Raw genomic sequence first — 25,119 nt, 5'->3', positions numbered from 1 at the left:
GCTTCTGCTTGTTTGAAGCAACCTGTGCTTCTACAGACAAGGAACAATGCATGTCTTGAACTTACAATGTGCGAAGAGATGAAAAATTATCAATTGGCTTCTGCTCCAATCAACTCTGTTTTATGTTTCTTAGAGGGAAAACAAATCTTAGCAGTTCACTTGCCAAATACTCTTTGCAACAGCCTTAATTCACTAAAGGCTCACACTTACCCCTTACCCACAGAGCTAGAAGCTACACATATGAAAATCCGACTGAATTATCTTAATTAGCAGTAGCACACAGGAACCTACGAATGCATTCACTGTTCTAGAGCTAGACTTAAGTCCACAGAAGTCAGCTATATTTCTGAGTCAATAATTAAATCAATCACTATAATGCAAAACATAGATATTACACATTTTACTAAATATTATTTTTTAAGATTATATAGGCACAATTTTGAAGATGTTTGTGTAACACTACTCTTTATATGTATAAGATGTTATATTGTAAAATAGCACTTGTATTAAAGATGCTGATCAGCTAAGGCGTATGCATACTTTGGACAAATTCTATACACTACAAATTACAAAGCTGTTATAAGTAAACAGTTTCTTTTTTGATGATGCTATGTACTTCTTCTTTCCAAAAATAAAAAAGTTAATTAAAAAAAATTAATAGTATGGATCCTATAAATGCAAATATGCAATAATTATAAAAGGGACAATTAACATACCAGATTCCTGCATTAGCAGTGCTGAGTTGAATAACGCCAGTTTATGCGTTGGGTTGAGTTCTAGCGCTCGGTTGAAATTCTTCAGAGCTTCCGTTGGATCTTTCAGTTCAATGTAAACAATTGCCAAGTTGTACCACAGGTCTGCATTGGTTCTGTCTAGTTCTAGAGCTCTAAGGTAAGCTTCCTTAGCTTTCAGAGGTTTGTTCATTTTTAAAAGTAACTCTCCCCTGTTAAAGAACCAGATTTAACCTTCAACTTTTATTCAAAACCATATGAATATAACTGACAGGTTTTTTTAAATGTTTGCCTTCCTATAGACAGTAGATGTGAGATGACAGTGTTTTTTCTATTTTGTTTGTTTTAAACACAAAACAATACAAGACCATATTTACATAACATTCCTAAAGCTTTCAGGTCTCCGAAGTCTGTATACAACAAATGCATAAGCAGGACAAAAAACAAAAAAAAGTGATCAAGGGTTCCTGATTCAGCTCTTTAATTACACCGCAACAGCTATAGTTTAGCCATTTTGCACCACCCTAAGTCCCAATAGGATCACAACAAACTAAATAGTGAACAGAAGCCTCAGTAACCATATTCACGTTACTCTTAACTAAAATGTACACTAATATCAGCTAAATAGTTAATTCTTGCATTTTCTGGACGATCTTTAACAAAGAAGCATAAAGAAAGTTCCATGATTCAGACTAACCAAAAGCTTTTCAGTTCAAAACTAAACTAGGAGATTGGAAATTTCAGTTAGAGATTCATAAAGCAAGCTAATGGAATTGTCTTGCTATACAGTGTTTGAATACAAAACCTATGTGGAAACATGCCATTTCAAGCAGGAATTTAAAAGAACAGGGCTTTTAATGAATAACTGATAATTGTCCCAAATCATCATCATCTCATTTGGAAATGAATCAAATCCAGCAGCTAATTCAACTGTATGAACTAAATATTGTCCATAACGCTGTAAATACAAAAATGTTTATTCAATAATATATATCTTTAAAATTAGAAAATATACCTGCTGATGTAAGCCTGCTTGAAATCCGGCCTCATACTAATTGCCTGTCGATACAACTGATCTGCTTCTTCAAGGCGAGATTCGTTTGCTCGAATTAAGTTTGCAAGATTGATATAAACATTCAGATGGTTAGGAGCAACTCTTGCTGCATACTTTTTACCTGGAATAATCTGTCAAAGAGAATATATGTACCAAGCACTGATGGGTAAAAATATGAAAGACGATCAGTATAGAACTCCTCTTCACTCTGCTACATTTGTTTTAGGGTACTACTGGACATTAGTGTGCAGGCTCTTAATGATTACAAAAAGCAATTCTTCTTTCCCGGAAAATCATACCCAAATATAAACAAGAGTATTTTTTATTCTTTATTTGTATGAAGACACAGATGACTTATATCATATTTAAGGTATCAGGTAACTAAGCTCTGCTACTACCTAACTGGGCTCATGCAGATAGCCATTAGAAACCAATCAGACCTTGCAAGACTTTCCCTATTCAGGCAAAAATATTTCCTAATGCCTAAACGGACACTCTGTAAAACATTTCCATTCCTTTTAATAACCCTTCAGCCTAAGGTAAGCGTTTAAGTAAGATTTTACCAGCCACTGATATAGCAAATGAAAAGTAGTCAGGAAAGATAAAAATGCTATGACATTGCAACTGTTGTAGTGTTTATACTTCATCCATTTATAGTCTTCATACTGATTCACAATATAAACTTCTTAATGCCATGCTTCTAATCCAGGGGCTGCTGATTTTTGTTGTCAGTCTCATTGTAACCACAGCTTTTGTTACCTTCATACATTCTCCAAAATACTTCTCCGTTTTCCTCCTAAAGAGCTGAACAAGTAACATTTGCTAGCTATAAATATAACTTAACAAATGGTAAAGGTAACAAAACACATGTTTATAAAAGCATGTTCAGGCAACAATTTTTTTGTTGCTGCTCTGGCTACCTTCTCGAACCTCCAATAATGTATTTAAGCCTTGTCTTGAGGGCTCAAACTCAGTCACCATCAATGTATTAGCTGTAATTGAAAATAGACCTATTGTCACCAGAAACTGTAGGTGTACATTTTTAGATGCTGCTTTCCTTTATATCCTCAATTTCAGAAAAAAAACCCCACAACACAGTATTATAAAAAGTAAATCAAAACAATTTTAACAGAATTCCCAATCAGCATTTTTTAACAGCCATGATTGTATTCTTTTTGTAGATCAGTTTTAAAAAAACTCTGACAAACTTTAAAGACTACAGCTACACAAAATTACAGGAAAAATACAAAAAATGTATAATGAATATAGGTTCTCTCCTGTGGTGGTAGATAAAGTTTACTTACCTGTGGCATCAATGATTTAGCAATCATATATGATTCTTCAGCTTCTTTAGTTTTGTTTAGGTTCTTGTAAGTTCTTCCTACATTCATGTGGGCACCAATATCATCTTAATAAAGAAAAGAATGAAATCTAAAATACTTCCATGCACTGAGTATCGTGAAAATAAACACCTCTGCCTTCAGAGTAGTGTGAAACACAGGTACTCCGCATAGACCACCACCATCACAAAAAAAAAATAAATCCAATTCTATATAATTTTTCATCTTAATTATGAAGCTAATAGTTTAGCCATGAACTAAGGAGGGATTATAAAGTTACTCAGGAAACTGTAAAAAGGTTGAGGTCATATCATACTTCCATGTATCTATCTTTAATTTCTTGCTATAATAGAGGCACATAAATTGAAGGTTATTTATTAGACTTCTAAAAGAAAAAAGGAAAGATGGTCCAGTACTATCCAGAACTTCTTCTGCAACAATATGTAAAATAGATTAAATATGCACTTTGATATTATCTAGATTTTTTCACTTTCTTACACAACTCCTTAGTTTTAAATAAGAAAATGAAGTAATAAGTAGCCTCCATAAGAAATTACAGTTTAAGTTAATCCAAAAAGAATGTCATACAAATAATAGTTTTTGCATCTTTTTATAGACAGAAACTTTTTCTGAAGGACTTTTTTAGATTATTTCCAAAAACTATGGACCATTTAATTTATTATACGACATTCTTTGATGTTCAGTTTAAGAAAAACAGATCGAGAAGATGTTAATTAAGCTAAGCATATTGAAATACTAGGAGTGCAGAGATGACATTCAATGGCAGTTAGTTAAAGCTTTTACCTGGTTGCACTTGTGTGGCCTGTATGAAAAACTGTAAAGCTCTTTCGAAGTTCTTTTCATTTTCTAATGCATGCCCCACATTGTTCCATAGTTTTGCATTATTCTTATTTACCTAAAACCACAAAAAAAGATATCAATGCATAAGGTATGAAGCAGAAATTACATGGCAATTGATTTTCTCTTATCTACGTCTTAAGACATAAAAATGCACAGCAAATGACTGATTTCATGAAGCTTCTATATGTAAAGGATAACAAAACACTATATCCAGAATGATATTTGCCCCTAGAAATACCAAATATTTTAACATTCATTGTAATTGTTATAGGATCTTTTACAAACTGTCTTATCATGCCATATGAACTTTAAAGACATTATTCTATGAATCAACCTTTTAGCAGATTTTTGTACTGAAACATATCTTGCTTTGATCCAGACAAGAAAAATTTCTACCTATTTCTTGCATGTGAATTCCCATGTGCGCGTGACACTGCTTTTAAAGCATTCCCCAAAGCAACTAATTATATGTCAATACTGTCAATACAGAAATTAATGTGCCAAAACAAGCATAATTTTTCTCCATTTTTATCGTGCTCTACTGCAGCTTTATAAGAACAGCAACAAACTTTCCATTATCCTTTCCAAATAGAACACAGTACCTTTAAAGCTGACATAAATAACGTGTACTCCGACTCCCAATCCCAGTTCCTGTGCAGTGTTTTTAAGGCATGAGTGAATAGTACCGCAGCCAAACAAACCCAAGAAATTTTTCTTAGCACACTATCAAATAAAACAAAGACTTGTTGTAAGCACACAAACAATTCTAATCTTAATTAGAGTAAATAACTCACATGCTGAGGCAAACAAACCAAGGACCACATTTGTGAATGGCGCACTCTAGAGTTTGAAAGGAAATAACGCCTAATTTCAAATTAATTTTGGTTTTTACCTGATGTTTTTGTTATGACTATGTAATTCCTTTAAGAACAAATGTAATTCACATAATAGAATGTAAACAAAAATATACAAAAATTATACATCTGTTAAAACTTAGCTGTAATTTAAAACAATAAGCATGATGGCAAAACGTGAGGTTCTCCAAAACACTATACAAAATTCTAGAAAATAAAAAAAGGCAACTAAAATATCATCCCATCCTTTTGTTTCATATCAGACAATTCCACACAGGTTTTTTACTGCGCACATCACCAATCTTTCCCACACTGCAGAATACATCTTAACAGAGAGGTATGTGGAGACTGTGCAATCTTCCATAAACAAATATAATCCTAGCGCTACTGTAATATCTAAATAGGAGAAAGGTGTAATGTCTTTATAACGGTTTTATTTTTAAAGCTGCAAATTCGGGCAGAAGTCACCCTCTATGGCAAGCTTGTCAGGAATAATCTTGATTTTGTGCAGTTTATTTTTCTGTAGTTTAAACATAACATATAAAACATATGCCTTAACATGCTGATCATTTTGTTTCTGAATTCTAACTTCATTATGAAAAAACATGTCAAACACTCAGTAGCCTTCCTACAATTATAATTTTGTTTTAAAAAAACGTAATTCTTGAGAGGACATACAGTTGTTCAGCATGAACAGCTATTTCTTATACTTGACTTATGCAATGGTTGTTCACACCACTACCTACTTCACAGGGGTTTGCTAAAAACTGAAAGGTTTTTTTCCCCTCCACTTTTTAAGATATACAAAATGCTGTGCAGACTTAGACTACCATGATTGGTTTTAAAAATACTAAAAAAAGTGGAACTGTAAAATTGTAAGCGAGAAATTCTTAAACACTAGCAAAGTGATCAATGAGAACTGGCATATACAGTAATCTATATGCCCATCAGGCTTATAAGAAAGCTTTTTCTTTCAACAGATTTCTAAAGCAAGGAGCCTTCTCTCTCTCATAAGCCTTTTTAGAGTGCTGATCCCCAGTATTTTTGTACTAAATGCTGCCTAATTTTTCTCCCCAGCCATCTTCTCCTGGTTCCTTGCTTTCTTTCACATCACTTCTATTTTTACTGTCTTGTAGTGGGATTTGTGAGAATACTTTCTCCTCACTCCCACAAGGTATCACTAATTTCTCATTATGCAGGTACTGTCAGCTTCAGCAGCACCCGTTGGCATAAGTGATACTGCCAGGCCTCAGCTCTTATGATAGCACACAACACAGGACTGTGAATTGCTGCCTTCCCATTTGTCTGAACTAGCATCAGGATGCCATCAGGGTAACAAGGGTAAAGCATCCAGGTCAGTGGGAGGCTTGTGCAGATCAATGTAGAACATACCAGAAAAAACAAAAGCATGTGCAAAAAATGCTTTTAGAGCAGAATTTCGTAAGGAGAAATTGTTATCCAAAGAATTCTTTAGTTTAGCAAATATTGAATGGCTCTGATAGCCATTCCTAGCACAGCATCTCTGAAAATTTAATCAGCAAAAGATATTTTAACTTGCTGATGCACACACATTACATAAACTTCAGTCAGTAATCACTGGAATAGAGTATAAATCAAATCTGGCCAAGAAATACTTTTTGCCTAATCCTTAAAAACGTCTAGGACTTATACAGAAAATATTTTCTTTTACAGAAAAGAGATGGGTTATACTACTAGGATCATAGGTAAATTCTATTCTGTAGCAATGTGTAACATAAGGTACACTGCATTCTAAAAAGGTTTGGTGCAGGCTGAGGCTCTTTCTATGTATGCATGTATGCTTATATATAAAATAAAAAATATATTATGCACTTGTGTATATATAGATATATTTGTATACTTTTAAATAAATTTTATAACACTGTCAGGATAATCCACCAGTTGCCTAAGAACTTCCTTGTTGTCGTTTGTTTACATGACTTTGAAATGGTTTCTTGGTCATTACTCTGTGGTCATTAAGAACTTGAAAGAGTAAGAGCTATAATGTAATAAATTCACACTGATAAAAGCTCTAATGGGAAATCTTATAGTTATAAATGGTTATCTTCTGTGAAGTAAGGGATGAGTTTGACTAGTTTTAGGTAACACCATCTTACCTTTTATTTGATAATTTCTTCCATCCATGCGCTACTAAAATGCAGAATCCCATGCTAGGAACATACAACACTCGTTCTGCTACTACGAATCCAACAGGAAAAAACAGGTTTGATGCAGGAATGAATGGTAGCACTATTAAGCAGAGTGCCTAGAAAAGAAATGCAAATGGCATTACTAATCAAGATCAGGCGGTGACAAACTGTACCCAGGAAACAAATTACATACTAACTACAAAAATAATCCCAGAAAAAGAGACATAGATAGTAGACATTTGGCTGTTTTTCTTTTCAAAATTAAGATCTGTTTTACATGGAGACCTCTCTGAATATGGCAAGTAGTAACCTGCAAATGATTCTACTCCTTATTTAAGGGCTTACAGGTCTATTCACTTTTCTATGCTATAGAAAAGAGCAGCTGTATGACAAATCACTAGGATCAAAAGATTAATTTCAAAGCAGTGTTTTAATAAGAGTTCCAGATACACAAATAAGACAGTCTAAGAACCTTGGACATCATGTTTCATACAATTACAAATTTTTATCAATCAATATGATGCCTAAAGCAGCTATTTTTACATTACAATAGAGTCTGGTTTAGGTTTCTGTAAGAAATGTGAAGAAATAACATAAAAACCAGAATCAGCCACTGAATAAACAGCAGTGTTTAGACAGTGCGCTAAGAGCACCCTAGAATACCTAAAGCGACAATGACCCTAAGAAGTGCATAACTGCAGGTCTCAGGTTGGTGACAGACTTCTTATCAAAAAGTGTGTTTATTAAAAGGCAGAGAAATCCATCTACTGCAAAGGAAGTGGACATAACCACTTCCTTTATGTCCTGGGTCACTGTTAAATAGCAGCTTTCCAATCTCTGGTCCAAAAAAAGACATGAATAATTATTACAAAATATCTGGCCTCCAAGTTACAAAAAAACTGAGAAAACCAAACCTGCAGAAATGGAATGTTTCTTTGAAGAAAGAAGAATTTTCTAGAAATTTTCAGAACAACTGGTTGATAGATTTAAGCCAACTTGAATTCATACCATCAATACTGTCTTGGAGGAATTATCAGGATATCGGAGACTGAAGACAATCAAAGCTCCCAGAAAGCAAAAGAAGGTAAGGGTGGCAACATTTCTAACATCTAACAAAGACTCCACAAGAGGAATAGTTCCCATTGTCCAGTCACAGCATAGTTCTGAGGGGTTGAGAAGAAGCCAAGCATTTACAGGGAGGAGGTAGTTGAAAGTCAGTTGTCTTGCTGGGGATGGACTAACAGCAGCTGGGTTATCAAACCTTGCAAAAGAAATAAGAAAAAGGAGCTTTTAATGAAAAAAGATGTAGTCTTGATTCACTTTGTGGCAAACATCAGATTCATAGCTAGAACTACCAATTACAGACATGTACAATATCCTAATCTTTCTGCATTTGTCAGGTGTGGGACTTTGGAATCATGTACAATGATCCACTGCAGAATAGGACAGAGCCTCCAAGTTTATGGAACTGGTTTGGGATATAATCAACTTAAGTTTGAAGAAACAGAATGATTAACACCTAAGGTTGAGTTCAGTGGCCCTTGTTCATGTTTTTAGTAGTTTGTCTTATTTTTTCAGCGACAGTAACAGATTCTTGCATTTCTACATTGCTCAAACTTAGGATAAATTAGTTTTTCAGTTCTAATGCCATTCATATACACTTATCTTCAAGCAGTCTATCCAAAGACAACCATGTTTTCTGCATAGTACATACCTAAAATGAAAAAAATATTTTGCATGTAGAAGAGGAAAAACCTAAGAGGTTTAAAGTATTCAGCAAAGGTCCACATACAGAGACAATAAAAAATACTTAAGCAATAAGACATTAAATTTCCAAATTACTAAGACAAAGTCTTACAACTGTAAGTTTTTAAAAAAGACTGCCTGCTCAGATATCTCAATACCTTGGACATTCTTGTCAACAGGTGCTGAAATATATCATCAATTTCCCAAAAAATGTAGTATTGTACAGACATTGGTTACCAATATTAAAATTCATTCATAGCACTGAAGTTGATGTATTTTTGGCCATTTCATTCATACCTCATTAAGTCATATCTTATTTATTGGCATCTGTAAATAAGAGACACTATTACCTTGTAAACACTGGAAGTTGAGACTGGATAACCTGGACTCGGACAACTACAAGCAGCAGTGTACTGAACATTAGGACTATGAGCTTCAACAGTGTTTGGAGCATAGAGAAAGGAATACTGCCCTTCCCTCGAAGAATCTGTACAGCTGTATCCAACAGCATTGGCAAGGTGTACTGCAAAGCAAAACAGTGTTTATAATCAGTGTACTCATTACTCCCTTAAATATGAGCTAGCTAATTGTTTTTTCCTTAGTTTTCTCTAAATGTCTGCTCCCAAGAGTTACTTAATTCAGCTTCTTAGTGTTTTCATGACAAACCTCAAAACCAAGTCCACCATTCTAATAATCTCTATTCAAGTATTCTTGCTAACACTACCACAGTTGAACCTGTATGCCTGGAGCTCTGTATTTTGCACTGACAGATTCAAAAATATTGCACCAACTTTGGAGACTTCAACAAATGAATCAATCATAGCTATGAAATAAAACTGTCAAGAAAAATCACTATTTTTAGAATTATCAGCTTTTCTGAAAACTTGTCCTATAAACAAAATTCCTTACAAATGGTAGAAATGCTATTCACTTCCTGATTACCCCGGCTTTCTATTTTATATTATATATTAAATAATGTTATATTTTATATAACATGATCTTTCATTATTCCCCTTTACATCGCTTAATTTCTTCCCTGTGTACCTCTTTCTCTAAGTCTTCATGACTTCTGCTGGAGATGATTTATTGCTTCACATACACTGGTTGGCTACAGAAACTGAGAGGTTTCTGAGAACTGGTCAAATTCTAAGTTCATGCAACACATGTGCATTCAAAAGAAGCCTCAGCTTGGATTCTATCTTTCCTATTTAGTTGACTTACACAAACTAAACTTTCATGAAACTGAGATCAGATCACAGATACTAAAAGAAAGGAAGAGTGGTTTTAAAACCAGTCACATACTGATGATTTCCTTAGAAATCCAGTTTGAAAATTGTATGTTTATTCACTAGACTTGTAAAGGCAATAGCTACAAAGACATCTATGTGATTTTGGTATTTTGGTCTTGAATATGTATCCCCCAAACAGACAATCTTTCAGCTTTTATTTGGTGCATTTTTTACAAAATATTCCTTCAAATAATTAACTTAAACTACAAAATTTTCTTCTAATGTGCAGTCATACTTTTTTTTATTGCATTAGTTTTGACTATTAGAATCCAAGAATAATTTAATTGTAGGAAGAACTTGTTCCTTTAAGCAAATTTACGATTAAAGGCTTATCAATGCTTAAAATGAAACCTATCAGTTAACAGTATCCTTAGAACAACAAATTTTGAAAGAATATTACTTATTCAATAGGACTACTCCAAAACATCTGGTTACTAATTCGAAAATGATAAAGTATATTTGTATATAATATGTTCTCTGTTTTTATTAGAGGGATTAAAAACAAATAATCCCCCATCTTTATGCACCTCAGACTTTAATCAAGACTGTTACATGTAAGTATTTGCAATTTTCAGTTAATTAAAACCTTAGGTTAAACCTATTAAGTCTTTATTGAATATATTTGCTAACATCTCTGTATGGCACGTAAAGGATAACTTGGAAGTCATTTGACTCCCTCACCATGAACCATTTATGTCAAACATTAACTGCCCTGGAAAAAATCTGAAAAATGTAAAAGAACTATTGAGTTCGCCTAAACTGAGAAAAATCAGCACTGAAATAGGATGCTTCAAAGTACTTTATGCATCATAACAGAATTCCTGAGATGAAATCCACTCTATTTTTCAACAGCTTACCCCTTGAGCAATAAATACTTCATACACACAGCATATCCCCACCACTGTTATTCCTTGTTCTTTACACAGTGTTGCAACAGCTACTAGAAACACAGTCACTGCAATTGGAGTCCACACTGCAAATAAAGAAGACATTACTGAAAATGTTCCATCTTACAAAAAACACAAACATACAATAAAGTAAATTAACCTAAAAAGTGAAGACTTTGGCTCTTCATGTTTGAAAATGCCAGGTTTTATAAATTTGTTCAGTATGTAATTTCTTAGTAAAGGAAAGATTACCAGTTCTACTCTACAGAAAATAATACATATGTATCAATGTTAAAACTGCCTCTCTTAAATTGAAAGAACTAAATGAAAGGTAAAAGACTAAGCTATAATAAGGAAAACAAAAAAACCTCCCTATTTCTTAAATCACCAGAGCACTTTTAGAAATGGAATACTTTATAGGGAGTCATGAATTTTCACAGGGACAATTTAACTCTGGAAAGGAGGAAAGCCTCCTTCCTTTACGCTGAAACTTTGCAGGTTACTTGTGATTGAACATCTGAAGCACCTCAGCATACTTCCACTTAACTTGCAATAATAAAATCAGTGCATGAGTCCCCTACTGCAGATGTTACAAAACTAATGAAGAAATGCCTAAGTCTTGAATTAAAAACAAAAGGAAAGCAGTATTACATGGGTATCTTGGGGCTGATGGGGTTTTTGTACACACTTGCTGAATAACCAGTAGACCTCTATTACAGTTTTAAGAGCTTTGTTATCAGTGATAAAGAAATTAAGTTATATATCTATTTGTCAATCATTTACCTATGGTATTATCAGGCCCTTTAGATTTTGTATATGACAAAAAAGCAGCTAGGAAAAAAATAGATGATAAAAGCTCTGCTCTGCCCACAACTCCAGTTACCTGAAAAGTAAAAGAAGAAAAATCATAATTATTATATTTATTATCATATTTTAAGATAGTATTTGACTAAATATTATTAGTAATCTGTATATGTTATTTATAAATTGTTAGATATTTATTATTATATATTACATAGAGCTGTAAGATCTTTAAGGAAGCATTCCGCAGAACACAGGAGTTAGGAATCCCCAGGAGCAAGTAACTGGGCAAGGAAAGCAAGAGGCCAGCACAGCTGAGTAGGGAACTGCTAGTCAAACAGAAGTGAAAGAAACAAATGCGCAGGTAGTGGAAACAAGGGCAGGTAACCTGGGAATAGTATAGGGACAAAGTTCAGTTGTGTTGGGATGGAGTGAGAAAGGCCAAAGCAAAGCTGGAATTGAACTTAAGAAAGGACACAGAATAACAAGAAGGGCTTCTACAGCTATGTTAACCAGAAAAGGAAGGTCAAAGAAAGTGTACCTCCACAATGCTGGAAAACTGGTAACAATGGATGAGGAGAAGGCTGAGGTACTCAACTTTTTTGCCTCAGTCTCCAGTGACAATCTCTCTTGCCACATCTCTTGAGTAGATAGACAGCAGGATAGGGACTGGGAGAGCAAAGTGCTTCCTGCTCTAAGTAAAGGTCAGGTTCATGACCACCTGAGGAATCTGAACACACATAAGTCTATAGGACCCAATGAGATTCATTCCAGTCCTGAGGGAGTCTGATGTAGTTGCATATCTCCATGACATTTGAAAAGTCATGGCAGCAAGATGAAATCTGTGTGACTGGAAAAAGGGAAATATTGTACCTATCTTTAAAAAGTGTAGAATGGAGGACCATAGGAACTACTGACTTGTTACACCTCTGTGCCTGGGAGGATCATGGAACAGATCCTCTTAGAAGCTATGCTAAGGCACATGGAGAACAGCAAGGCGATTTGAGAAAACCAGGACAGCTTCACCAAGGGCAAGTCTGTCTGGACCAACACTGACCTTCTAAGATGGAATGACCACAGCAGTGGACAAGGGAAGGACCAGAGATGCCATTTATCTCAACTTCTGTAAAGCCTTTGACACAGTCCCCCACAATATTAAGAGAGATGGATTTGATGGGTGGACTGTTGGATGGATAAGGAATTGGTTGGATGGTTGCATCCAGACGGTAGTGGTTAGTAGCTCAGAGTCCTGATGGACATCAGTGACAATTGCTGTCCCTCAGGGATCCGTATTGGGACCAGTGTTACTTAAAATCTTCATTAATGACAGAGATGAAGAGATCAAGTGCACCCTCAGCAGATTTGCAGATGACATCAAGCTGAGTGGTGCAGTTGATGCAGTTGATGCACCTGATGCCATCCCGATGGATCTGGATAAGCTTGAGAAGTGGGCCCATGGGAATCTCATGCAGTTTAACAAGACCAAGTGCAAGGTGCTGCATCTGGGTCAGGGCAACTCCCAGTCTCAATTCAGGCTGGTGGATGAACAGATTGAGAGTAGCCCTGCCAAGAAGGACTTGGGAGTGCTGGTGGATGAGAGGCTGAACATGACTCAGCAATGTGCACTTGCAGTTCAGAAAGCAAATTGTATCCTGGGCTGCATTAAAAGCAGCATGGCCAGCAGGTCAAGAGAGGGGATTCTGTCCCTCTACTCTGCTCTAGTGAGACCCCACCTGGAGTGCTGCATCCAGCTCTGGGGTCCCCAGCACAGGAAGGACATTGATCTGTTGGAGCAAGTCCAGAGGAGGGCCACCAAATTGATTGGAGGGATGAAGGACCTCTCCTACAAGTAAACACTGAGAGAACTGGGATTGTTCAGCCTGGAAAAGAGGAAAGCTTTGAGCTGACCTAATTGTGGCTTTCCAATACGAGAAGGGAGTCCACAAGTAAGACAGAGAGAGACTATTTACAAGAGCATGTAGTGACAGAACAGGGAGAATGGCTTCAAACTCAAAGAAAGTAGGTTTAGATTAGATATTAGGAAAAAATTCTTTATTGTGAGGGTGGTGAGGTATTGGAGCAGGCTGCCCAGAGAAGCTGTGGCTGCCCCATCCCTGGAAGTGTTCAAGGCCAGGTTAGATGGGGCTTGGAGCAACCTGGTCTAGTGGAAGGTGTCCCTGCCCAAGGCAGGAGGGTTGGAACTAGATGGTCTTTAAGGTCCCTTCCAACTCAAACCATTCTGTTTCTATTCTTCTAGTTGATAGTATCATGAGTAATATACTATCAGGATATGCAGAAAAGAGATCTGTAAAGCAAGCAAAAAAAGGCTTAGAAGAGTAATGCTGCTTTCAGTTCAATCAGTACTGAATTCAAGCACAAAAATCATACAGGTGGCTGGTGGCCAACTGTGGCTAATACTTGTTTTAAGTACAACTATTAATGATACAATTGAGAAATGCTGTACTTTCTCTTAACTTTAGCCACAAATAGCATTTAAGGCAGAATTTGGCCATGATAACAGCTGTTGATTTCATAACACCTGACAGATATTAGCTTTCATTAATAGGAGTTCTAAGAGAAGCCTTACAATTCACAGAAGCTGTGATTGTTATTTTTGTTTGTAGCTTTTCTAACTGATTGAACAGATCTGAATCTGAAAGCAGCATTCCCTCAACTGGTGCTATGGCAGCTCTCAGACGAGCAGTCAACAGTGACAAATACATTGATGGGAAGCCAAGTGACATAACGTTAAAGAACGACTCAGGCTTTACTACAGGTCCGGCAATTTTCTGAATGAAAATTTGGTTGGCAATATAAAAATTACAGGTAGTGACCCCTTGATAATGAGAGAGACAGGAATAGATTTTATGAAAATTTGGAGAAGTGCTAAAACACATAGGGCAGAAGGTTGTTTCAGAATCCCCAATGAAATACAGATTAATTTCCATTTCAGGAACTGTTTTCAAAAAACACTGAAGTGAAACCAACCAGAGATGGAAGACAGGTCACTATATTAAAGGTTACTGCAGTAGCCACTGCGTTGACCAGAGTACCTTCTAGGACTACTGTTCTTCCTCACTTGTCTTCTTCTGTAATGCCTCTGACTACTTCCAAATTTTTGCAAGTAAGATAGCTGAAAAATGGCATGCTATCCTGAGGTAGATGGTAATATTCAGCTAAGGAAACCTCATAGCTCATGCTTTAACTATGATGATGTTGAAAACTGACTTTCTGTTGTCCAGACCCAGCTCAAAATTTTTATTGCTAGGTACATTCTTGGTCAAGCATGATTGATCCAGCAGAGCATAAAATGAGAAAGTAACTCAATATCCAAGGTCACAGTGTAAAGATAAGCATTCAAATCTGCATCTGAAATCATACACTAGTGCTTCTTCTGGGAGCACTGTATATTTACTAAACAAGTCACTGAATAATGCACAAACACTGATAAGACACCAGAGTTTGTGTTAACATTTTGAATAGTACGTAGGTGTTTGTTTCCAAAATATCTTAAGATGTTTCAAGGATTCCTGGTCTGGATCTCAAAATTGTCCAGCACTAAGACAGACATTAAAGAAAACTTTGTCTGTAGATCAGTTGGGAGATCATTAGTAAAGCAAGTGTGCTGGTGTGCCTCCAGGGTCCCCTGCCAACAAAAGAGATTCTATTTCTGGATACAAAGGTGATTTATGAGAGAAAATTCCAGCATTCACAACGTTAGTTGACATCCTGTAGCTATAAAGGTGATCAACATGCTTCTGGCCAGAACAGTAGCAAAGTAGCTAGAAACACTAAACTGGAACTGTAAAGACAAGGACAAATGAAACTTCAGTGCTGTTATTCAACCTATTTCATCAAAACTTATTCCTCAGAAAAATAGATATTACCAGTGCAAGAGCCTACTACTCCCTGAAGTCAAAATAAAAAATAATTTCTATCTATCTTGTTCTGCTAACTTTTCCAGGAAAAATATGTTTATCCTAAGATAGGCAAAAAGTGTGGAAATCTTTATGGATTGCATCTGCTGTTTCAAATTCTTGTGCAGGTGACTAATAACTAGGAAATTAATTTGAAGGCATTTAAATCAGACACATTTCCATTATAAAAGATACAAAACGTGCCATCAAATGACATAAAATGTGGAAGTGAGATCTGTTTTGGAGTTTTCACTAAAACCTGAGTAAGTCAGTCAGGACCTAAATCCCCAGCCCTAACGTGAGTGTCATTATTATCTCCTCTCTTCCATGCATGGAAACTGCCAGTTATTCTGCCTTTTATACATCTGTACAAGTCTCAACTGCCAACTCTACAAATTCTTGGTTGCATATTAAGCAGAATTCTCAATACAAACATATGAAAGGATAAAATGCACTACTTCTCAGAAGCATGGAGCTTAAATTGAAAAAGATGGGGGTAGGAAGAATAAAACCCTCTAACTGATTCTTCATTGACTAGTTAAGTACAACAGCAGGGGAATTCAACTACAATTGCACTTTAAACCTCACACTAAATATTTCAAGCACCCCTCCAAGTTCCACCAATCCTAGTGTTACAGTGCCCTCATGTGGCTGATATCAGGGTTTACACAGTAACTATGTAATACATTGCCTTACACAAGTAGCTTTTGTTACACAGTGTGTTGGAGGATTTGTACAATACTTTTTGCTAACTCTGATGCACAGTAGAAAAGCACCTGTGTCAACTTGTTATTTCAGACAGAATCGATAGTTCAAGCACGATAAAGAATCACTGAATTTGGAATGAAAGTGATAAAATTACATAGTCAGATCTAAGCCATGACCCACCAATATTAGTCACTGGCAAGTTGCTAATGCTCCTGTAGAGATACTATCACATTTATCACACAGACGCAAAGCCAAACATGGAAATTTAAAGCACGTTTTTTTCAAAGAACAAGAAAACCTAAAGAAATAAATGCATTTTTTTAACCCGTTTATGCTTTGAAACAAGCAAAAATTTTTAGATGGTTAACTTTTGCATTTTTAAACATTCCACTAACTTCCAGCAAGGACATATTAGTAGCTCAAATAGCAGCCAATTTTAAACTCAACTCGGTTCCTACAAAGATTTGCTCAAAATACATGGATGCGGTTTTCTGAATTGTAACTGACAGGGATTTGTGTTGTTACTGATTAAAAGAGAGATGCAAACTCTTCACATAAAAAAGACAACACCTCCAAAGAATCAAAAGATTCAAACATTTTCAGTTTTCTGAAAATGAGCTAATACTGTAAGAAAAAGAGAGACTGAATAAGGGCTTTGCAAAACCTCTGTACTGGAATCAAGGAAAGCCAATTGAAGTGATGCAGAAATAACAGCAGAAAATGCCACAAATCTGCTTTATCAGTGTTTCTGATGGAAACAAATCTAGTTAATGGCAATCACAAGACTTCATTTACTCCACATTGCAAGCTTGGTTGGCCATTAAAAGGTATATCATCAGACAGCTTGTACAAATAAAGCTTTTCGTAGCAGTGAAAAACTCCCTCAGAATCACAGGAAATATGAGAGAAACATCATTCTTCTTCCTTCTATCATATATGTTAAAAAAAGTGGAAGGCTTAGACAGAATGGTCCTAAGTTGGATGTAGCATTAGCAACAACAATCCCAGAGAAAGTCACACTGAGATAGAGATATTGACATAAAAGAAAGCAGACAGAATAGACTTGGTGACTAGCCAGAGGGGAGCGCTTATTGATTCTGGAAATGAATTAGGAGGCATTCAGAGTATTCAAAAATAGGATACTGGATGAATCATCCCAGAACATGTCTATGTAAACTAAAGTAGTCATCACCACAAAAGCCAATGTTCATAGCAGAGACCTAAGTTATTTAATAACTAAATTAATGTTTCTTTATTTTTCAGTAGCTGCATGTAATATAAAACAACTTTGAGCATTAAATTTTGTCACTTCCACCAGTCATTGCAAAGGGAAGAGCAAGTATGAGTAAAACCACATTTTCTGGAGTTACAACATATATACAAACACAGCAACAAATCCCACAAAGTTTAATCAACATAGCTTGAACAAATTAAGCCCATCACAGCTATACCTACCGCTTCAGTATGTATTGGGTGCACTGCAAAGAGCAAGGATGCAACTATGCTGCTCCTGTTGTCCAGAAAGAGCTTACAGACTTTGAGGAAGACTATGCAAACCACCATATGAAAGACCAGATTTAGAAAGTGGTATGAAACTGCATTTAATTCGCTGAACAAGTAGTTTAAGCGAAACGTAAGAACTGTAAGGGGACGGTAAGATTTGTGACTCCTCTCCTAAAAGAAAATAAACAAATCAATCGGTCACCACCAACTTACAAAGTGACTTTCACTCCAAGATACCTTTCTAAAAACCTATGCGTACATGACTCCCCCTCTGTTCTCAAGCATCTACTTTCAAAATAAAGGTATGAAAATCGGTCATAGGAAAAAAAAAAAATTAAAAATCTAGTTACTTCAAAGAAAATATGATTTAAAATTACAATGTTAAGCAGAAAAAGCTAATTCTGACTATTTTTCCTACTTTCACATAGTTTTAATGTATTATTCAAGTATTTTGATTACTCTCCAATTTCATGTTTTAGATCAGTATTTTATAAAATAAAAATGTGGTGTACTGAGCTAATGTATTATTTACATATTTGCAATATATCTACCACCCTGGTGGCCTAGTGGTTAGCATGCAGGACTCTCACTGCTGCGACCCAGGTTCGATTCCCCGGTTCCCCGGGCAGATGGAGCTCGTTAGCCCTGTGAGGCCATCCATCTATGAGAAGGTCACTCTAAACAAACCTACGTCCTGAGGACCTCACTGCCATTGTCCAAGCTCGCTTGGCCCCGGTAGATGAACCTTAGGATTAAAGGGTGGGCTCAGTTCAGCGCATGCTGTGTCTCACCTAAAAAATCCATTGCGCAGGCTGGAAAGGTAAAAGACCTTCCCCAAAAATCTTCGTTCACGAAGACTGGCCATTATTATTATTATTATTAACCAGTTAATATGTGTATGTTGCCACTGACTCCACACAAAAACTCTTTTAAATACTACAATTAACACTATCTTCACATTCCAAAATGCATTTGTTAACAAACAGCCTATTGATATTTTGATGAATTTGTCCATAAAACAAAGGAAGAAAATCTAAGAAAAAAATGGGAGGTGGGATGGGGAGGAAAACAGATGGAAGGAGAACCAAACTGAATAGACAGACAAAACCACAAAATAAGAAAAAGCATTCTAAAAGCCATGAACAATCAATCCGACTTAATTTAGTTAATTTAAGATGATTTTCAGTTGGTTTTAAGTGCAAAATCAACACTGAATGAGATGGCTTTTTTCTACTACACATGGTTAGGGATTTTTTTTGAGAAACAACATGTTGAAAAATACTACTTGGAACTTTACTGAGAGAGTTAGGGGAACCCACTTAACTCTCAATGAATACAGGACTAAATAACTGAAACAATCTGGAAGCTTTTCTTAAAGGGTTATATGAAAATTATGTATCAAAGTCTACTCATAGAGCTAGCAATTAGTATCTCACAAGTATGTTATTGACATAAGAAAATATTATAAGGTGGAATACCTTGATAGGCAGAAAACCTATGACTGTCAGAAAATTTTTGTTCATTTGCTCAGCAATGGCACCATGTGTAACTTTTTAACCTGTATCTAAATCCTTTAGCCCTTGCCACGTAATGATGCTTATCAACAACTTCAATGCCAATGCAGCTTTTCAGATAAAACACAGCCATTCTACATGGGCTACAAAGCAGAAACTCTGATTTCACACAGACACACTTACTCAAATAAATTTAAAGGATTCAGTATCTGTTCTCTAAGTCCAGGCTTTCTTGTTTAAGTGTTATCTTTCCTTCCAGACTGCATTTAGAAATAAATACCCCTGTATGTCAATATATAACTTTTGCAGGGAAGAGAAATTGGTCAGAGTTGTGTAATTTTGATACTGGAATTAGATAGTACTCAGCACTTTGCAGCTGTGTGCTGTCTATACAATTTTATATATATATTTTATATATATACTATATATATATATATATATATATATATATATATAAACAAACAACTTTTCTTACCAGTTCTTTTAGCGAACAAAGGGAAAAAATATAAGCAACATGTGTTCCTGATATTATAGTACAAAATACTAACACCACCAAATTCCATCTAATCCAAAATATTCTGTTAAAACCACATTAGGGAAAGAAGTGGAAAAACTCTCTGCAAGGTTTTTTTTTTTTCATTTCCTAAAGCCTCAAAGTGTTTCACAAAGAGTTTACCTCAGACATGGGAGTGCCCCAGAAGTCATTTTGAAAAAGATTTTTTAATGGAGTAGAAGGATGCAAATCTTTATTGTCCAAAATCGCTGAAACATCATCAAAAACAAAGCCACAAAAGAGACTATTCCAGTAGCAGGCTGCCACCACACCAACTATCAGTGCTGCTTCCTTCAGGCTTACATCAGCCATCTTCTCTAAGAGTTTTCATGGACAAAAGCTGAAATACATGGACAGAAACTTAAGTAGTTTTAGTAATTAGAAACTAAACTTGATAAAGAAAGTGAAATTAAAACAGTATTTTAGAAGTTAATGACACTACCTACCTAAAAATCAGTAAGATAGAAAGGTTTCCTCAGGTCTCATGCATGTTACACAATTTAGTGTTTAAAAACTCTCATTAAAAAGTCTCACCCTTAAAAAGCCTTTGCACAAGGTGGATACACTGCTACCTTTCATGCTTTACCAAAAAAAAAAAAGTATTGATAACATATTGTGATGTAGTTTTTGCAGACAGCTATGCAGTTCAAGCGAATGCTGCAAACTGAAGAACTATGAAAATTAAGTTCTCTAGAATCCTGAGTAATTTAAAATATTGACACAAAATTCTAAGTCATAGGAGGCATATGTGTTAATTATTGATGGGGTTTAGGTTTAAAGTTGTTTTTCAAAATATTTCAGAAGTAATTAAAACAAATTTCAAATAATCAGAAGATCAAACAGGAAACTTCAAGAAGTTCATAAATATACGTGTTCAACAGGTAAAGGACATTAATAATAATTAAAAAGTTAAACTTACCATTGAAGCTCACACTTTGCTCATTTGCATTCTTCATAGAAGTTCATGAAAAGGTCATTTTTTCCCTCCACTCTGCCAGTTGCTCTGGTGTCACTGACTGTTCATGAGAGTCCTGTCTGAAAAAAAATAGATGCAAAAAAGACACTACAAATGAACTTTAGCTTACATTATTTTCTCTCATCTTGCATAAACTTCCTGAACCCTAGAAGTTATTAATCAGCAATATTATGATTATTTACAAAATACTATGTGGGTGAACTGATCAAAAGGTGAAATTACTGTGTATTGCGTTGTTTTAAAATACTGTTCTGCCTTGGAAGAATAAGAAGGTAACTACAGGTCAAAGGCATTCTTTTTGACCACTGCATGACACAGCATGGATCAATGCCAACTGTTGGGACCAAAGATATTTAAAAGCTACAGAGAGTTAAACAATTACTTCATTTTGAGAAAAAGAAGAGATGACTGAACAAAAAATATTTTCCCCCAAACTACAGAGGGACACAGAGCAGCTAACATTAGCCAGATAATGCAGAGCCATAAATACGTAAAAACCCCAGCCTTATGTTTGTCAGCTGATGAGCTGTTCAGAAGCTGTAGTCTGTTTTACCATCCTAAACCCTGATATCCTGGTGATATTTTTTTTCCTTTAGTTTGCTGATTTTTTTTTCAATTGTGCAGATTTATCACACAATATCTGGGGTTGGAAGGGACCCACAAGGATCATTGAGTCCAATTCCTGGCCCTGCACAGAACAACCCCAAGAATCACACCATGTGCCTGAGAGCATTGTCCAAACCCTTCTTAAACTCTAAGAACAGGTCACAGAGATCCCATCTAGACAGGTGACCTTGGTTGTGGTTTGCAGCCTGGACCTGAGAGCATGTCAATCACCTACCACAACTGGGGGCAAAGGAGTAGTGGTACAGGAAGGAATACATGTGAAACAAGATGCTGGTGCAGTTAAACTAAAAACCAGGACAAAGATCATTTAAGAGGAATGAAACCAAACCATTCCCTATTACTCACATAATGGCAGTGAAGGGCTTTTTTTACTTTTGTAGTAAAAAGACCCAAAACAATGTTAAAGGATGTTGCTACATCTGTTTCATAGAATCATCCAATGGTTTGGGTTGGAAGGGATCTTAAAGATCATCTAATTCCAATGACCCTACCATGGGCTCAATCAGAGTACTTTAAAACACTAAGCCAATATTACACTAAGCCAATATTACACCTGAACATATTTACACTCTTCTTGGCAACCAGAGACACCTTATTAAAAAAAAAAAAGAAAATAAATCATACTGCAGGAATACATGAAAAGACAGCTCACTTTTGAACTTCAACTCAAAGTATTTTAGTTCCCCCCCCTCAAAGGACGTGGATAAGAAACTGATGTTTCTCTCTCTGCTAGAATTTTTGCAACAGCTTCTGAATAGTGCACTCACTTTCTACTTCTTGAAGGGCACTAACTCTACTGAAAAGCACCGACATCTGAAAAGCACCTAAAATCAATACGTAATGATTTTCCAACATACAAGCCTTTATTTTTTAAAATATTGTGAAAAGATAACACTGCCACACAGAACCAACTGTAAGGTTTATTTAAAATCACCCTTTAAGAAACAGCATTGTAAAACAAGTAGGGTTTTGGTGACCTGAGGTATTAACAACATGAATTTACTGTATTGGTTGAAGCATCAAGCCCTTGCAGTTACTGCTTGCGTATCCAAGAGAAATTGTGGTAATCCTTTAGCAATACTATTTCAGAAACAGCTACTGCTACCCAACTAGCAAAAAACTAAGACCAATTCCCAAGTATTGTTTCCTATCAAAAGGAAAAGCTTAACTAATCTTATTAGCTCCTTCAACTACGTTTTGTAGTAGAACTACTACTTCCTATCTGCTGGGTCCACCATCACACTCCAAGCTTCAAACCTGCAATCATCATTAACGTGTTGAGAATACAAAACTAAAGTAGAGGGAGGCTTGTAAAAGCTCATCTGTACTTGGTAAGCCAGGTTAAAGTATGCCTCCCATTAATCTCAAGTAGAAAACAGCACTTGCTACCAAAACTCTTCTCATGCCAACTAATCTGTTATCACTGTGATGCTGGAAACTAAGAAACCATGTAAGGAGCACACAAGACTGAGAACCTCATAAATCACAGATGTGCAAGAGGCTGCTGAAGCCTTGGTATGACTGGGCTCCTCAAGTGAATAGATACATTCCCCTTCTTACCCAATAGACATGTTGATCAACCCAAGTATCGTCTTGCAAGTGCCAGTATTTCACGGCTCCCAGTGATGGATGTGTTGATAAACACCTGTAAAACACCGCCTAACAACTTTCTTAACACAGACTTGCTGTGAGGGAGAACTGCATCACTGTTTGATAACCACTGAAGGTCCTACACATGTAAACAGACTGACAATCCCTCAAGTCATTTTTTCATCTTACCTACCTGCTACTTTCACAGTTTCTAAGGCTGCCCATCAGATACCTTAACCACCCTTTAGGCTGTATGACAGCCAGTTCATGGTCTAGTACACAGCCACAGAGCCACCGTTTGACCGGATGAAATCAGGACAGACACATACTTTATTACAAAGACCTCTGTTGGATGTTCTAATTTACAACAATATCTGACCATGCCATGAGGAATACACAGCAGAAAACATTAAACAGCAAGATAAGCCTTGAGAGGCAGAAACTGCACAGTCATGAGAGCCAACTGTGTCAAAAATATCCAAGCTGTGCAAAACACCTGATCGTTGGTCTAAATTTCTTAAGCTGTTTGGCACAGAAATCTGCATTTTGCACTGCACTGTTTCCAAGTTTGTACAGAGAGATTAACTGGAAAGGACCAAAGAGAACCGGAACTCTGAAGGCAGTTTGGCTCGTAAGGCATATAGTTTTCCTCTTCCAACTTCTTGAGATCCCTCTAACAGTTCATCCAGTCTTCTCCTCCAAGAATTATAAACAAGACATAACAAAACCCTGCAAAACTGAAAAAATACACCAACAAAAAAAGCAACCAACCAACAACAACCAAAAGCCAAAGCACTTTCAGAAAGGTAGGAAAACAAAATATTTCTCTACTTCTAAATCCATGACACTACAGACAGTTCAGCACCACATGCTGCAAAATACAGTAGTCTGCACAGAAAAACTCCAACACAAATAAAAAAGGCATAATAATGTTCTAAAATTATCCTCAGTTGGGAAATTTGGGAGTGCAGAAGACATTTTCTGCCCATATCAATTTAGAAAAAAATAGGAAGTGTGTATTTTGGCAGGAATAGAGCTGCAATCCCTAAACGTGCAAAAGCTATTTATCACTCCATAATTAGCTATCAGCTAATAACCATGCTATCTGCCACATTACATTAACAGACCCTCACAGAAGCAAATATATTTGTGTAAGTAAGTTAGATAGTAAGGCACATCTTACTATCTAACTTTAGAAACTTAAAACATACATTTAAATTTATTCTTCTAGGGAGTAATGGCACTTTTCACACCCTGAAGGTCATTAATAACAACATCTGTTATAACTGTTTGCTAACAAAATAGGCATTTCTGGAAACTTATTCACTACAGAGACATAAACTTTGGTAGCCACTGAAGGTCCTGAACTGTTTAAAACATATTTACAGTTCAAACAGAAAACCATCAAAGGTGAAAGAAAACAAAGAGCCACTCCCAAATTTAATATTTTTTATTTTTAAACAGTTGAGCAACAAGTTCATCTAAGAGATGGTGGCTTGAACTGATGAATATCAGCAGAGATATATATATAAACCAGTAATGCAGTCACCTAAAATTAGCATTTTAATTCAGCTTCTAAGGCTCTGCTAATATCCTAATTTGTCTTGCCTACCTGCTAACTTCTGTGTATTTTTATTTTGGGCTAAATTGAACATTCTTCCTGCTGATTTGATACAAATGTTTAATGACAGAAATCATAACTTTATTTCTGTTGTCCCTTTCCAACACAGTCATTAAATTTATCTTCTCTTAAAAATGTCACTCTAACATACAACTCAAGTACGAAACAACTTACACGCAGAGTTGAGATTTAAATGATTGGGTTTGAATCTGATCTAGAAGGGAAGCAGTATTTGGGAAGATGGGAGGAAAAGTAACACAAAGCATGCCTGGATTCCCCTTTCATCTTGTTGAGATCCTAGAAGAGAATAAGTATAGCAAGAAAAGCTTTATTGTGAAAGCCTTCCTCTGCAAATACTACCAGATCAAGAGGGGTGGGA

The 25,119-nt window shown here is 35.9% G+C and overlaps 1 protein-coding gene across 3 annotated transcripts in view; it reads right to left on the bottom strand.

The window, feature by feature from the left end:
* The window catches only part of TMTC3 (transmembrane and tetratricopeptide repeat containing 3), a 36,100-nt gene that overhangs the window by 8,789 nt on the left and 2,192 nt on the right, over positions 1-25,119 (bottom strand). For 2 of the 3 annotated variants that reach the window (XM_027679844.1, XM_027679842.1), the window contains exons 2-14: positions 20,846-20,961; positions 20,050-20,266; positions 17,812-18,030; positions 11,714-11,813; positions 10,901-11,016; positions 9,105-9,277; positions 8,017-8,269; positions 6,976-7,124; positions 4,589-4,709; positions 3,930-4,041; positions 3,090-3,193; positions 1,747-1,916; positions 717-943 (exon numbers count right to left, since the gene is read on the bottom strand). In XM_027679844.1, coding sequence (XP_027535645.1) covers positions 717-943; positions 1,747-1,916; positions 3,090-3,193; positions 3,930-4,041; positions 4,589-4,709; positions 6,976-7,124; positions 8,017-8,269; positions 9,105-9,277; positions 10,901-11,016; positions 11,714-11,813; positions 17,812-18,030; positions 20,050-20,238 — 1,933 coding nt within the window. In that variant the 5' untranslated portion in view covers positions 20,239-20,266; positions 20,846-20,961. The remainder of the gene's footprint in view (positions 1-716; positions 944-1,746; positions 1,917-3,089; positions 3,194-3,929; positions 4,042-4,588; positions 4,710-6,975; positions 7,125-8,016; positions 8,270-9,104; positions 9,278-10,900; positions 11,017-11,713; positions 11,814-17,811; positions 18,031-20,049; positions 20,267-20,845; positions 20,962-25,119) is intronic. The other variant, XM_027679843.1, reaches the window with a different exon arrangement.

Source organism: Neopelma chrysocephalum, unplaced genomic scaffold (assembly GCF_003984885.1).
Source record: "Neopelma chrysocephalum unplaced genomic scaffold, ASM398488v2 Primary Assembly neopelma1_59, whole genome shotgun sequence".
NCBI classification, from domain to species: Eukaryota; Metazoa; Chordata; class Aves; order Passeriformes; family Pipridae; genus Neopelma; species Neopelma chrysocephalum.
Note: the sequence above shows the minus strand (reverse complement) of the source record. Positions and strands in the feature narration are given on the sequence as shown.